Here is a 15,048-nt window from a genome sequence, read left to right as displayed (position 1 = left end):
CTGGGAGATGGTGGGTAGTGACTGTCCATTTAGTGCATGTACGGTGATGCTCTGGGGGAGTGTTCTGAGTGGGATTTGAAGCTGAAGTGCAAAGGTGCGATCCATAAAATTACCTTCTGCCCCGGAGTCCACCAGTGCGGTGCAGTGATGATCGTGGACAGACCATCTAAGTCTCCCCGGGAGGATGGTGGATGTAGATGAGGACTTTTCGGCGGAGATCCCACCCGATAGTAGCCTCATACTTACTATCGGGCTTGACCTTTTACCGGGCAGTTGTTGGCAAAGTGTCCTGCTCCCCCGCAGTACAGGCAAAGGCCAAGGGATCTCCGCCTCTCCCTCTCCTCCCGGGAAAGCCGAGCTCGACCCACCTGCATGGGCTCGGGATCGGAGGGACCGACCGCGTCCATGCCGCTGGATCGCTGATGTTCCACCCCCCCACGAGGCAGGCTGGGTGGAGCGCGTGGTCCGACCCGGGCTAGTCGAGCGTCCACCCTCAGAGCCAGATCGATCAGTCCATTCAGTGAGGGGGGTAGATCCAGGGCGTAGATCTCCCTCTGGACGCGGTCAGCCAGCCCATGCAGGAACCTATCCCACTGCGCTTCCTCGTTCCAGCGACACTCGGCCGCCAGGGTCTTAAACTCGATGGCATAATCAGATACCGAACGCTCTTGCTGGCGTAGCTCTGATAAGACCCTGGCAGCCTCTCTCCCCGCGACCGCGCGGTCAAAAACTCTCCTCATCTCCGAGGAGAGCTCCTGGAACGAGGAACAGCATGGTTCTTGATTTTCCCACACCGCCGTCCCCCATAGTGCCGCTCTCCCAGTCAATAATGTGAGAACGAAGGCCACCTTCGTCTCTTCCCTCTCAAATGTCCGTGGCTGGAGAGCAAAGTGCATGCTGCATCGAGTCAAAAACGGCCGGCAAAAGTTAGGCTCACCAGAATAGGGCTCAGGCGTAGGAAGGCGTGGCTCCGACTGGGAGGCGGTCATCGGTGGTGTGGGAGGGACGGGCGGTGCGGCTGGCGCAGCGGGAGGTTGCAGCTGTTGAAAACGCTGGGTCAGCTCGGACACCTGCGTGACGAGAGCCTGAATCGCGCGCGCCGCATCCCCTTGCTGACGGTCTTGGGCGTCCATCCTTTGAATACTTGCACGAACAAAGTCATCCATTGTAGCTGCGGCGCCACCTGCTGCTTCCATCAACTGGTCGGATTGTTCTGTCATGATAGAACAGACAGGAAACAGTTTGCAGGTGCTCAAAAACGTTTAATATCTCAAATGGTCAGAAAACAGTTCAGGAACAAAGAAGGGCGGCGACTCAGGCTCGTGCAGGGACTTAAGATGGTCTGTGGTGCTCTGGTGCTGTGATGTGCAGAATCCCGATCCCGGTGAAGTGCGGTGTATCCAAAGACAAGGAACAGGACGGCAAGAAGACAAGGCAGGCGAAACACAGACACGGCAACTTCACAGGACGGCGACTTCACAGGAACACGGAACAGCAACACAGGACCTCAACAAACAATCCGACACTGGAACAGATAATGGTGTGAGTATATGTAGGCAATGGGAATGAACAGCAGCTGTGAACAGTGATTGAGATGATGATGATCAGCTGGAGCGCTGACAGACACGTGAGCGGGACAACGCCCACTCACACACACAACAACAATGACACGAGACAAGAAGGAAACAATGCATTCAACAACCGTGACACACTGTGCTGTCCACTCAACGCAGCCGTCTACCAAGACATTTCCAGAGCACTTCATGCTTCCTTCAGCAGACACGATTTATGGAGATGCTGACTTCATTTTCCAGCAGGATTTGCACCTGCCCACACTGCCAAAAGAACCAAAACCTGGTTCAATGACCATCTTATCACTGTGTAATTACTGTGTGATTTCATGTAATATTCTAATTTTTTGAAATCCTGTTTTCGTGGGTTTTATGAGCTGGAAGCCCAAATTATGTACAAATAAACTAAATACTTGAAATCGTTTAAGTTGTGGGCCCTGAATCTATAATCTATGGAAGTTTAACGTTTTGAATGGAATTATGGAAATAAATCAACTTTTCCATGATATTCTAATTTTTTGGAAAGGGTCTGTATATCGAAATAGTTACAGGTGCCTTCGTTAGGTCCAGGGCGAGATGGATTGAGGAAGGAGAGAAAAATACAAGCTTTTTCTTTTCACTAGAGAAACACCCTGAAGAATTAGAGAATTTTGTCACTAATTTTTATAGAAATTTATACTCTGATTTTCAGGCAAACCAAAGCGAGTCATACCTACATCAAATTAAGAACTGTACAGCGCAAATAAGTGATGAATTTAAGTTATTATGTGAGGCTCATGTTTCTTTAATTGAAAATTAGAGATTCAATGAAATTGATGAAAAAAGGGAAGTCGTCTGGCCGCGATGGCCTTACTTTAGAATTCTTTATACAGTTCTGGGAAATTTTAGAGCAACCCTTTTTCTTAATGCTTCAAGAATGTATAAAAACTGGAACGATGATTCCCACTATGAAACAAGGAATGATATCTCTTATTCCCAAACCAGACAAAGATGTAACTATAATTGATAATAATTGGTACCCTATCACACTTCTTTAGAATCACCCAAACAAATCTATTGTTCTACTGTTACTGTGAATCTACTGTTAACTTCCTTATCCTTCTGGCAAAGTTTTACATTCACAAACAAAGGTTTCTTAAGAAAATTCCTACTTTTAAAGATTTCTTATGTGAAGTAAAATATTGAATCAAATCACTAAGAATAATTGATAATAGAAAATGTACTTTATATATATTAATAAGTATAAGTATATAATAATAAATATAATAAATATTAATTTTTATTAATTAATTTTATTAATTAATTAACTTATAATAAATATTATAAGTATTATAATATTAAAGCTACAATTTGTATTTTATTTTTTTTTAGCCGCTAGGGGTCGCTAACCTCTTACAATAACAAAGGCTTAGGTTGATGACGCATAAGCGGAATTATGGAACTTGTCTTCATGCCGATTGATCTAATAATGTTAATGGATGAGTGAATACATTGATGTTTTTAACATGACTGTGGTATGAAGCAGGGCGTGATTGCTAATGAGAGACAGATATCAGCGCCACACGCGAGTCCTGCAGATATAAAGGAATAAGGACATGTCATTCTACAGAACTAACTTACCCGCAAGTGCTGAATTACTACTCACACAGGTCAGTTTATTAGATGAATGAAACTTGTGAGGTAACGCAACGCTGTTTCACTTGGTCTACACTATCACACTAAACTGCATTTGAGTGTGTTGAAAGTTATAATGTTATTCTATGTGTTAGTTTATCTGTATGAAACTAGCAGTAAGCTAGATCAACATTAGAATAACATACTGATCATATTTTAACATTTCATCATGTTGAGCTATATAACATTGATTCGTTTTATGTACATTTGCTCACCTGTCTAATAAAGTACATGCAGGAGTGGCTTCTCTGTCAAGTTAGTCGTGGACATGGAGCTCTCGGCATCTCGAAAACGCCACGCTGATATTGATCCTCGTTTTAAGGAAAGGTAGATTCGAGATCGGCCTGTAATTGACTAATTCTGTAGGATCAAGTTGCGGTTTTTTAACAAGCGGTTTAATAATAGCCAGCTTAAAGTTTTTTGGTACGTATCAAGACAAAGATGAATTAATGATATTAAGAAGAGGATCTATGACCTCTGGAAGCATCTCTTTCAGTAGCTTAGTCGGTATAGGGTCTAACATACATGTTGTAGATTTAGATGAATTAACGAGTTTGCAAAATTCTTCCTCTCCTATAGCAATAAATGAATCAAATTTTTCTTCAGGGAGACTACAATGCACTGCCTGATGCGATACTGTAGTCGATGGTTGCATAGTTATAATTTTGTCCCTGATATTATCAATCTTATAAGTGAAGAAGTTCATAAAGTCATTACTGCGGTGTTGCTTGGAAACTTCTGGACTTGAAGCTTTCTTTTTCGTTAGTTTAGCCACCGTTTCAAATAAATACCTAGGATTATGTTTATTTTCTTCTAATAGGGTTGAAAAATAAGTCGATCTAGCAGCTTTTAAAGCCTTTGTGCATTTATGCATGAAGTTACCTCACAAAATTTCAGACAGACTTCTGAGGCAGCGTAACTATTTAGTGATCGATAACAAAACAGAGAGAGCTATGGTGACAACAAATTTGGTGACAATACTAAATTCGCCATCTTTATTTTTTTTAGCTCAACAGTCAGGGAATGGAACACACAGTATCTTGGGATATCAAATGCAGTGAAGGATCCATCTATGCTGCCTGCAAAAATCGATCAGATGAAGGTATTTTAGGAGACAGGAAGTGGCAAGATCATTGGATTCGGACGTGCCTTGTTACCTTCCTACTAGGGTTGCACGATTAATCACAATTTACATGAAATCGCACTTAAACCAATTTGGCTTACCGTGATTATGAAATCTCAAAGGCTGTGATTATTTTTTTATGCGCAGCTTGTCATTGATGCACGGCTCTGTAAACGCTGCTCCTTCTGAAAGCACTGTGAGTCTGAGTCACTTATAACGTGCATTTAAAAAAAGCAACACGCGTCAAACATCTTTCCAAACATGAGAAGCATTTTCGCAAACAAAAGACAACATTTAAAAACATGCTTTTACTCAAAACTCACTTTATAACGACAGTTGAGCATCCTTCTGTGAGAAGATGTGGCTTCTTACACAGAATAAGGCAGTCGTGTGTTTATTAGTCATGTTTAATCAGTCAAAGTGTTTCAATCTTCTGTTTATTCAGCTACATATAGTATGATGACCGATAGGGATTTCCTGGAATGAGTGCATTATCATTCTTCTGCGGCGAGGCATATTTGGCGTGTCTGCGTGAGAGCGCCCTCTGGCTTTCAGATGGAGCAGCATTTACTACCGATCAGCCGTGCTGCACTGACAAGCTGTGCATAAAATAATCACAGCCTTTGCCAAATCGCGTGCGGTTTCATTGCGATTAATCGTGCAGCCCTACTTTCTACCTCCGTATCCTGCCTGTGGAGGCAGTATTTTTCAGTTTTCGGACGCAGCAAATGTTTCGGCCCAACAGCGCAATGATATATTCTTATTTGTAGCATTTATTTTTTATTCTTTTTTGGAATGTAATCATTTTCCACGGCACACCTGACAACAGCACGCTAGTGGTTGGGAAACACTGTGTTAATGTGTAGCCTACTGTATGTGTGTGTGTGCGACGAATCGAGAGCGGCGGGGTAATATCATCACACGTGATCGTGCACATACATACACATCAAAATAACAATCAGCTATGTGACTACTTGACGTATGTCTGAGCAGTGTAGCGAAAGGATAATCATATTATTCTGTCTTGTAAGGGAAAATGGCTCTCAGATGAGAACCGACTCACTTAAGGAGCTGGAGGACATATTTTGCTGGAGGACATATGAGTGTTTGTTCATCTGCAATACGTCTCTAGGACATTTTCCTGTCAGATGTTAAATAGACGTTTAGAAAATGTCTTTAAGATGTTTATGATGTAGAATGTATGTAAAACTGACATCTTAAAGACATTTCTCATATGTTTGTACACGGCAGATGCTTTCCAGATGAAGCACTCTTTAACAGATATCTTGTAGACGCGCTCGTTCGCGAAGGACACATCACTACTGTTTCCGCTGATGGTGTTTTATTTACTGTTGGTTACTAGGTTACCAATACCATCGTCATCAGCTGGAACAACTTGATGGGTCACATCTAATTTGCATTTGTTCGTTTTTTTTTTTATTTCTTTTTTTTGTAAACTTTGAAATTATTCGCTTCACTTTTTTTTTTTCAATAACCCAGTTATTGTGAAACTTCAAACAAGCCTGTTTAATTTGTTTAACTTGATTTACAAAATTCCTAAATTAAGTAATTTGATGCCAAATGGCAGACCATAAATTGTGTATGGAAAACCATGTTATAAATCATTGTACTATGTCATCTACCTTTTACAACTTATTGGGTAGCCTATATATTGAATAGCTTTAAATTGTGGAAATGGTGTATAGGTTTTATTAGATGCTGTTTTAATATTATTATAAACCTGGAAATAATTAACAAATAGGCCTACCAGAAATACTTCTGATTGTAATGTTAGGCCGCATATGCACTTGTCCACTTACAATTCAATGCATGCTTAAAAAAAATAAAAAAATAAATAAATAAAAAAAACTTACGAATAATAGGCCAATAATCAACCAGATAGTTCATTTTGTCAAAGAAGGTAACTAATTTTCTTGTTTAGTGGTAAATTTCTAAAATTTGGTATAAAAAGTGGTCACGAATTCAAAAGTGTCTAAGTTTAAGCAAATTTAGCCAAAGCACCGCCTCCAAATTTGTGCCAGCCAATCCGATGACAGTAAACTCTAACGCGCAAAGTGTCTGACAGGCACAGCGAGCGTTCTTTTGATTGATTGGCAAAAAAAATAAAAAATAAAAAAAATAAAAAAAATGCGCTGCTGCTGTAACAGAGACAGCTGATTTCTCGTGACAACTTTTTGAGTGATATCTGTCAGGTAAAAGACACATTTGATGCATTACAGCACCTTTCATTAAGTTTCTGACTATGTTGTTTCCTCATGTTGTTTTGGGGACATTTAATATTCAACAATTGATCTGCCACTTAAGGTGGACGATGACGCAATTTTCTTCTACAACCAAACTTTGTTGTATTATTTTAATGTTATCACTGTGAAGCTGCTTTGATACAATCTGTATTGTAAAAAGCGCTATATAAATAAAGGTGACTTGACTGACTCACATGACGCGAAGGAACTTTGATCAGGTTCTTCAGGGATTTTAACTCCTCCTTCGCAGCCCTTTAAAAGCTCATGCGTGATTCACTCTGAAGACCACAACAAAGTTGGCAACAACATCTTCATATCTTGAACTTCATATGATAAAATATACCGCTTCCACCAACACTTGTAAAGATGTCTAATTTCGATGAACTTCTTCAGCATGCTGGTGATTTCGGGTTGTATCAGAAGAGAATCTCTCTCTTAGGTTCTTTGCCTATTTTACCGCTTGCATTTGTGCTTATTGGAGTTGTATTCTTAGGATATACGCCAGATCACTGGTGTAAAAGTGCGGATGTTCAGGAGAAATGCGGTTTCTCAGAGGAGCAGGTGCGCGATCTGACAGTTCCCCGCACTGGCCCGCGCGGCGCGTTTAGTAAATGCGTGAAGTTTGACGCGCTTTGGAACGGGAGCGCGCTCACATGTAATGTCTCTGTCGACCGGTCTATGTTTACCAACAGCACTCATCTATCCTCCTGTAATGAAGGGTGGACCTTTAATGAGAACCGGACCACCATTGTAACAGAGGTGAGAAAAACTACCAGCTCTGCTTTAGAATTCACTCAAAAGTGAAGTGAAAATAGCAAATCATTGACATATATCTGCTTGGGTTTGCATGCTTTAAAATGTAACTGATCAATGTTTTAAACACAGCTCCTTATTACGTTTACTATATCTAGATGTGTAGTTCTGTTTGTTACTTACCCTAATCTGAATTTTGTCCTCATGTATCCCATAGTTTTCATTGGTTTGTGAAAACTCATGGCTTGCAGACCTGAATCAGGTGTCCTTAGCTGTAGGGTTCTTTATAGGTGCCTTAGTGACTGGATACCTAGCTGACAGGTTTGATCAAATGCTTTATGACCATCTTTCAAGTTTCAGTATGTTTTGTGGTATTCTTCAAAAAATCTAATTGTGTTTACTGTCATATTTGACCTTGGAAATAATAAAGGCGATCAAATTATTATAATTTTTTTACAGGTTTGGAAGAAAACCATGTTTTATTGCATCTATATTCGGCCTTGGAGTCTCTGGGATATGTATTATTTTTTCTTCTTATTACCCCCTGCTCCTGTTCTTCCGATTTTTGCAAGGTTTTTTCGCCAAAGGAGCATGGACTGCCACATATGTGTTAAGTGAGTACATACGATGCCTTTTTATGTGACTGTTGAGAACATAACTCTATTAACCAGGAGTTAAATAAAACAACATGGTCATTTAAAAAGATACAGTTGAAAAGCAATATTTTTTCTGAAACAATAGTGTACTTTGTGTGTAACTTTACTGATATGTTTACAAAAACGCAGTTTTGAGGTTCTAGTATACATCTTGCAGAATGAAGACTGCAGACATGTTTTCTTGATATATTTTCTTTTTTCAAAACAGTTATCGAATTCTTTGGATCAAACAACAGGAAATTTGTCTCCGTTATGACCCGGACGCTGTACTCGTTGGGTCTGGTGCTCCTTCCTGCTCTTGCGTATTACATTCCTTCATGGAAAAACCTACAGCTGGCCATGACTCTGCCAACATTCATCTTTCTGGTCTATTATTGGTAATTGCTTGCTAACATATGATAACATATTTGTGAATGATTCTTAATCACATTTGAAGTGAGGGTTCTCTTCAGTCATTCTACATAAGTTATTGGTATTCCATCACATATCATTTACTGGATATGGCAAACATTGATGTGGTCACAGGGTTATCCCAGAGTCTCCCAGATGGTTACTATCACAAAGGAGGACAAAAGAAGCTGTAAATATTATTGAAAGCATTGCCAAGTGCAATAAAAGATCGATTCCTGAAGACTTTCAAGAGGTAATTTGACACTGACTATTTATCACTCTCTTTGTTCTAGTACAGTATCCAATGTTTTTTTTTTAATGCCTTCAAATCCCTCCTGCATGGGAAGTTCCTACATACAGGTATGAGTTTGGAATTCATAATTATGATATGATATGACAATATCAAAGACGAGAAGCTTTTTTTTTTTTTTTTTTTTACTGCTTGTTAAGAGCAAAGTTTATGCATGAAGTGTGTAATTGCTGTTCAATTATACATTTTATCCTTCTCATGCTGCCGTAGTATGGTTTTGATGTGCAAGACTGTCACTTTATAAATAACAGTGTGTGTCAAATAAGTAAATATCTGCACCATGAGTCTCCAGTAGTCTGGAAAATGCTGCTGTTATGTATTTAACAGGAACTATTTTGTATTAATTTGTTTAGATGGATTTTCTGATTGAAAAGCAAGAGGAAATCATACACCCTTCATATAAAGATTTATTTAGGACTCCTAAAATGAGGAAGCACACCCTCATCTTGATATATGCATGGTGAGCTTTCTTTATGTGTCCTTGAATACACATTTTTATGCTGTTATTTAACAATATCAAAGTATAAAAACAAGCAAACCATTCCTGCATTAGACCAAGATCACTACAGAGTGATGTTTAAGGTTTTTGTTGCATTATCCTCCTGAAGGTTTACTGGTGCTGTGGTGTTCCAGGGTTTGGTGTTACGGTTAGGAATCACAGGGGATAATGTTTTCCTGGATTTCCTCATCTCAGCTGTGGTGGAGCTTCCAACGGGAATTATATTTTATTTTTTAGTTGACCGAATTGGCAGACGTCACCTCATGGCTACAGTCAATTTTATTGGAGGGGCCGCTTGTTTGACTGTACCATTTATTTCACCAAGTAAGCTACACCACTAGAAATGATTCTTAAATGATCAGAAATGATCCTTAAGTCTGGTGTTCACAGTGTTCATCATTCTATTTTTCAAGATATTTCCTGGCTCAAAAGAACCATTGCGATAATAGGAAGACTGGCTGTTGCCATTGGGAATGAGACTGTGAACTTTGCCAACACAGAACTGTATCCAACACCTCTCAGGTTTGAATTATTTATCAGTCTATATCAGTCAAGGAATATGAAACAGATGTTAATGCTGTTGCTAATGTTCAATTAAAGCCAAATATTTGTATTATGTAATATTGTCTCAAGATCATGGTTGGTTGGCACACTGTTATTCTAGAAACTGTGGTAAACATAACTTGACGATACCTTGACGTTTTGTTCCACAACGTAAATTACTCACACCCATACCGAGTGGCTGCAATGAAGCGTATGATGATATAATCCCACTAGAATAATCTTTAATTACAAATCTTCACCAAAAACACAGGAGACAACTCTCATGAAAAGCAACCAATGACCATAAACAAGACTGAACAGAAAGAACTCAGGGATTAAATACACAGGGAGGGTAATCAACTGAAATCACCTTTATTTATACAGTCAAGTCAAGTCACCTTTATTTATATAGCGCTTTATACAATACAGATTGTTTCAAAGCAGCTTTACAGTAATAACAGTAATAACAATAATGCATTTCGGCTGTTGTTCGGAAACAGATGCGTGGAACTAATTGTTTTACGCAACTTGTGACGTCGGAAGTAGCGTAGCGTAAATATCAGCAGTACGTCGCATTACTCGCATAAGTTGCGCTTTACACTTAAGTGGACTCCGTATGTTCGTTTGGCTGGAAGCTAGTTATTTTACTTTACAAAGTTTTAAATATGGATATTTTTCTTAAACAAACTCATCGCTTCACTTCAGAAGGCCTTTATTAACCCCCCGGAGGCGTGTGGAGTTCTTATAATGGATGGATGTGCTTTTTTGAGCTTAAATCTGATGGTTGCAATCCACTGCCATTATAAAGCTCGGAAGTGTCAGGGTGTTTATTAATATAAATCTGATTGTATTCGTCTGAAAGAAGAAAGTCATATACACCTAGGATGGCTTAAGGGTGAGTAAATCATGGGCTAATTTTCATTTTAAAGTGAACTACTCCTTTAAGGTTTTACAATTAAATATCCCCAAAGTCCCACCATCGATCAGTACCATAACGATCAGTCAGAACAGCTGTAGTAATAGCATACCACTGACAGCACATTAGCAACCACATAGCATAAACGATAAACCACGATGCATAAACGATATCAAATGCTTATATAACATTCAAACTTTAAATCAATCTTTAAAATGCCCAAGTATGCAAACTTTATGAGAATTAAGTCACCTTCAGACCATCAAACTGTTTTAAACTTTCATGTGAAGCTTTGAAATATAGAGTTTATCTTGAAGAGTATTGCTTTCCTAGATTGGGTTTTTGTTTAAATATACATTCAGATTTGTTCTCTGTCTTGTTAGTAATTTACAGATTTTTGTTACCTATTTTACAGAAACTTGGGTGTATCTGTATGCTCTTCAGCCAGTGACATTGGGGCGGTTGTTGCTCCGTTTATTCTGTACAGATTAGCTAGTATTTGGCAAGAACTTCCCCTTCTTGTCTATGGTGAGAAGTCTTTCAGTTGCAGAAATGACAATACAAATAATTCCATTGTGTTTGTTATCAGCTGTCACAATTCTCTCTGTCACCATATACAGGGGCCATGTCTGTTCTGTACAGTGGACTGGTGATGCTTTTACCAGAGATGAAAGGTGTTGATCTCCCAGAAACTGTGGATGATGTGGAAAATATGAGAAGGTAGGTCAAGGTTCTGTTTTTAATTCACTAATAATAGGCCATTTATTAGTTTACCCTTAATAATATCATATTTTCTTTAGCAGGCGCAGACACAAGGAAAAAGATGGTGATCAGTTTCCTGAAATAAGCATTGTTCCAATGAAAGCTATTGAGAGAAGTGACAATAAATGTAAACAATAAATGTAGTCATAAGATCTATGGTTAATAATATCATATATGCAATATGCATACAAAAGAAAATCTGAAAGTATAGTTGCCTTCAGATGACTTTAGACCTATTCCTACACTTTTAATGCTTTATTTGCTTTTTTGATGTTTATTTTTTCTTTTGTTCTTTAAATGTATTTCCTCACATTTGATATCTAATTCATCTAAGTGTTAATATATTTTCAGTGTTCTGTGTTCCTGGTGTTTCTTTAAGCTCTTTTATATTCATGCTCAAACTTCACATCCAGCCATCCATAAAAATCGCTTTTAATGAAGAGATGCTTTTAGAGACACACAATAGTTTATGTTAATTAACACGTGATGACCTATAAATTCCATTGTATTATGTTATACGTTAGTGCATGAGTCTGAACAAAAGGTAAATTCATTGCATTTATTTTTGGGGCATGTTCAGCAACACCCAATCTAGTCATTCTAGTTCAGAAGAGCTATACAGATTTTGTAATATGTTTTTCGCTGAATTTCAGTTTACTTAAGTGTATTGGACGATAAAATTGAGTTTACAATCAATTGGGCACTAAGAATATTTCTTCTTAAATTAAGCTTAAATGGAAAAAATAAGACTCTCCCCGTTTTGTACGTCAGTGTTGCTGTAGCCATTACATTAGGGCATCATGGGAAATGAGGTTAGCCTTTCAACTGCTGTGTGTTAATAGGACAAACAAACCTGAACAATCAACGATCAATCTGAATGTTAAACAGGCTGGAAAAAAATCAGTGCCAGGCATTTGATGTAAGAATAGTGTTAAGGTTAGTGAACCTCAGCAAACTTCCCCCAAAACTAACATCCCAAATGAAGCTAACACAGTGGCAGAACCCGGTGTCCTGTTACAGGACACATTAAGACTGATAAGACTTTTTACGACCCTAAAAGGAATTTGCAGAGAGTTGTGACTCTCTCTTAATTCTTGCTGAAAAGGATAAATAAACCCTTGTAATCCTATATATTCTACATATAACCACTTGAGGAATGTAAACATGATTCTAATTTTCCCATTTCCTGATTTTCCTTTTATGTTGTTTGGCCTATGTATTCATTCAACTCTTTTGGATTAATGTTTCAGACTTGCATACTATGGTTAACCAAAATCATGTGTAGAATGTGTAGTCTCTATAAACTCCAATCTTCGTCCCTCATTTGTTAATTTACATTACATTTTGCTAACTTTGTGACGCATTAGTATTATAAGAATCATGAAGATTCTTTTGTTAAACACCCAATCAAATTACATGTTCAAAGGCCTGCTTGAACAAAAGGTTGTAAAAAATTCCCTCCAAAGGGAACAACTTCTTATTGGCTCACAACCCTCCAGAGGGTGTGACATCTACACGCTTTAAAAATCATTGATCACAAGATCACGGCTCTTAGTCTCTTAAGCCCCTTTCACACAGTGCGATGATCCCAGCAAATTGCCAGAACGCCTTCTGTGTGAACGCAAACACGACCCGGGATTGATGCCGGCATCGATGCCGGGTTGGGGTCCTAGTAACATTGCCGTGTTCAGTCCCAGAACGCGCGCTGTGTGAACAAAAGCCGTAATAATGCCATGTCGTAGTGATGACGCTGAAGCTGGGATCGTTCGCCAGCTAGTGAAACGGTACTTCACGAGTTCACACTTACAAATAAGTCAGATAGAATAAATGCGTATTTGGCGTGCTGTCCGAGGAGAGGGCTCCGGGCTCGGTATTTGGCCCGAACCCAGAGTACTCCCCCCGTATTCCTGGCTGTGAAGAACAAGCCAAGAGTGAGGAGTCGGGGTGGTGGAGGGATGCTGAAAACTGTCAAGGAAGTTAGGTGAGTTGACAGAGTGAATATATATATATATGCTTCCTCTCATGCTGATAGGGTAGACATGGTAATTGTTTGATGAGTTGATTGATTGATTGATTGCTTGATTATTTGAACGTGCTCCTCCCGAACTTTGTTAATAAAACATCATGTAATGCGCAAGTTTATGAACGAATCAGAGGAAAAAAAAAAAGCGTGGTTTCTCGAGAGAGAAATCGCAGCTCATAAGCAAACCTAAGAAGCTGCTGAGACACAAGTCACATCGATGTCACGTGTCTTTACGGGATTTTTACGGGTTGTGTGTGAACGCACTCTCTGATTCCGGAAAATCACTGGCAGTGTGAATGAACCAAAATCAAACGAACCCGGGTCAAATGCCGGATGACTTTATCCGTGTATTTTCCGGAATCTCTGTGTGAAAGGGGCTTTAGTCTCTTACTCTCTTAGTCCCTTTCTGAAATCCTGTTGTGAAGATGATGCTGAACTAGAAGTTTCTAAGGACCCCCAAGCTTGTGCCAGGCTGCGGCCTTGTCTTTCCATTCACCAAAGATCCTTTGACTCCCACTGGCTCTCTCTCATCAAGACCACTGGAGCCTCAACAACTTGCATCAGGACAGTTTAATTCAAATGGGCGAGACATGCAAGTATCAAACTTAGTCTCATTATTTGATACATTAAGTATCCTTACCCCTTTTTAAGAAGGGCGTGTTAGAACTAAACTGATGGTTTGCTCAAGGTTGTTGATCTGCCGAATTTCAAACAATGCTATAACTTCTTGCTTTCCTGTATTCTGCTTCAGCTCTCTTTCCCTTGGTAAACTGTATGCATGTATGTATGTGTATGTTAGAGTAGTTTAAGTTAATAGTCTAGTTAATAAAATCTTGTTCATGTCACACATAAATTTGTCCGTGTCTCAAGCTCATATCTGGAGTCACTAATCATAGATTTTGACTACAGGCTCTGAATAGTACTGTTACAGTAAGAAAGACATTTCCCATGCCCCAGAAATGTACATTTCTTAGAATTAATAAAAAATGAACACAGAGTGTTCATGGCACAAACAGGTTAATTGATTGTAATATTAATTTTCCTACCTTAAGTACATTTTATTAACTGATCCAAATATTCATAATCAATTATAACAAGTTATTATTGATTATTGATATTTCTTAGAGCTAATTTGCTACACTGGTGTGCTTCCCGAGGGGAAGACCCAGAGATGCACAGTCAGGTCAGTGCTGTCCTTCCTGTAGGAGAGGCTGGAGGGTTGGCCTGTCCCCTTTCACCCTGAAAGTGTATGTAGCTGCCATAGCAGCATGTCATAAAGCAGTGAGTGGCAAATCGTTAGGGAATCTCAACCTGATCATCAGGTTCCTGAGAGGTGCCAGGAGGTTGAATCCTCCTAAGCCACACCTTATTCCCTCTTGCTGGCCCTTGAGCCACTAGAGTCAGTTGAGTTGGATGCCCTCTCATTGAAAACGGTGCTCTTGACCACACTCAACTCCATTTTGAGGAGGTTGGGGAAGTTTGGGGATGTGCAGGCGTTCTCTGTCAGCACAACGTGCCTCGAGTTTGGTCCTTTTATGAACCAAGTGGTGAACTTGCAAGCACT

The 15,048-nt window shown here is 39.3% G+C and overlaps 1 protein-coding gene across 2 annotated transcripts; it reads left to right on the top strand.

Annotated features, from left to right (window-relative positions):
* Positions 1–6,896: 6,896 nt before the first annotated feature.
* Positions 6,897–14,332, top strand: slc22a3 (solute carrier family 22 member 3). Of its 2 annotated transcripts, none has more exons than XM_079852830.1 (11): positions 6,897–7,391; positions 7,603–7,706; positions 7,845–7,999; positions 8,250–8,418; positions 8,567–8,684; positions 9,095–9,201; positions 9,350–9,564; positions 9,654–9,762; positions 11,115–11,227; positions 11,320–11,419; positions 11,500–14,332. In XM_079852830.1, the coding sequence occupies exons 1-11, from the start codon at positions 6,999–7,001 to the stop codon at positions 11,597–11,599; spliced, it is 1,683 nt and encodes a 560-aa protein (XP_079708956.1). In that variant the 5' UTR covers positions 6,897–6,998; the 3' UTR covers positions 11,600–14,332. The 2 variants fall into 2 exon arrangements, with proteins under 2 accessions (XP_079708956.1, XP_079708957.1); XM_079852831.1 differs by having other exon boundaries at positions 6,916–7,391; positions 11,503–12,779.
* Positions 14,333–15,048: the final 716 nt, after the last annotated feature.

This window comes from Squalius cephalus (genome assembly GCF_949319135.1).
Source record: "Squalius cephalus genome assembly, chromosome: 20".
NCBI classification, from domain to species: Eukaryota; Metazoa; Chordata; class Actinopteri; order Cypriniformes; family Leuciscidae; genus Squalius; species Squalius cephalus.
The sequence above is the reverse complement of the archived record's forward strand: the minus strand, read 5'-3'. Positions and strand labels throughout refer to the sequence as shown.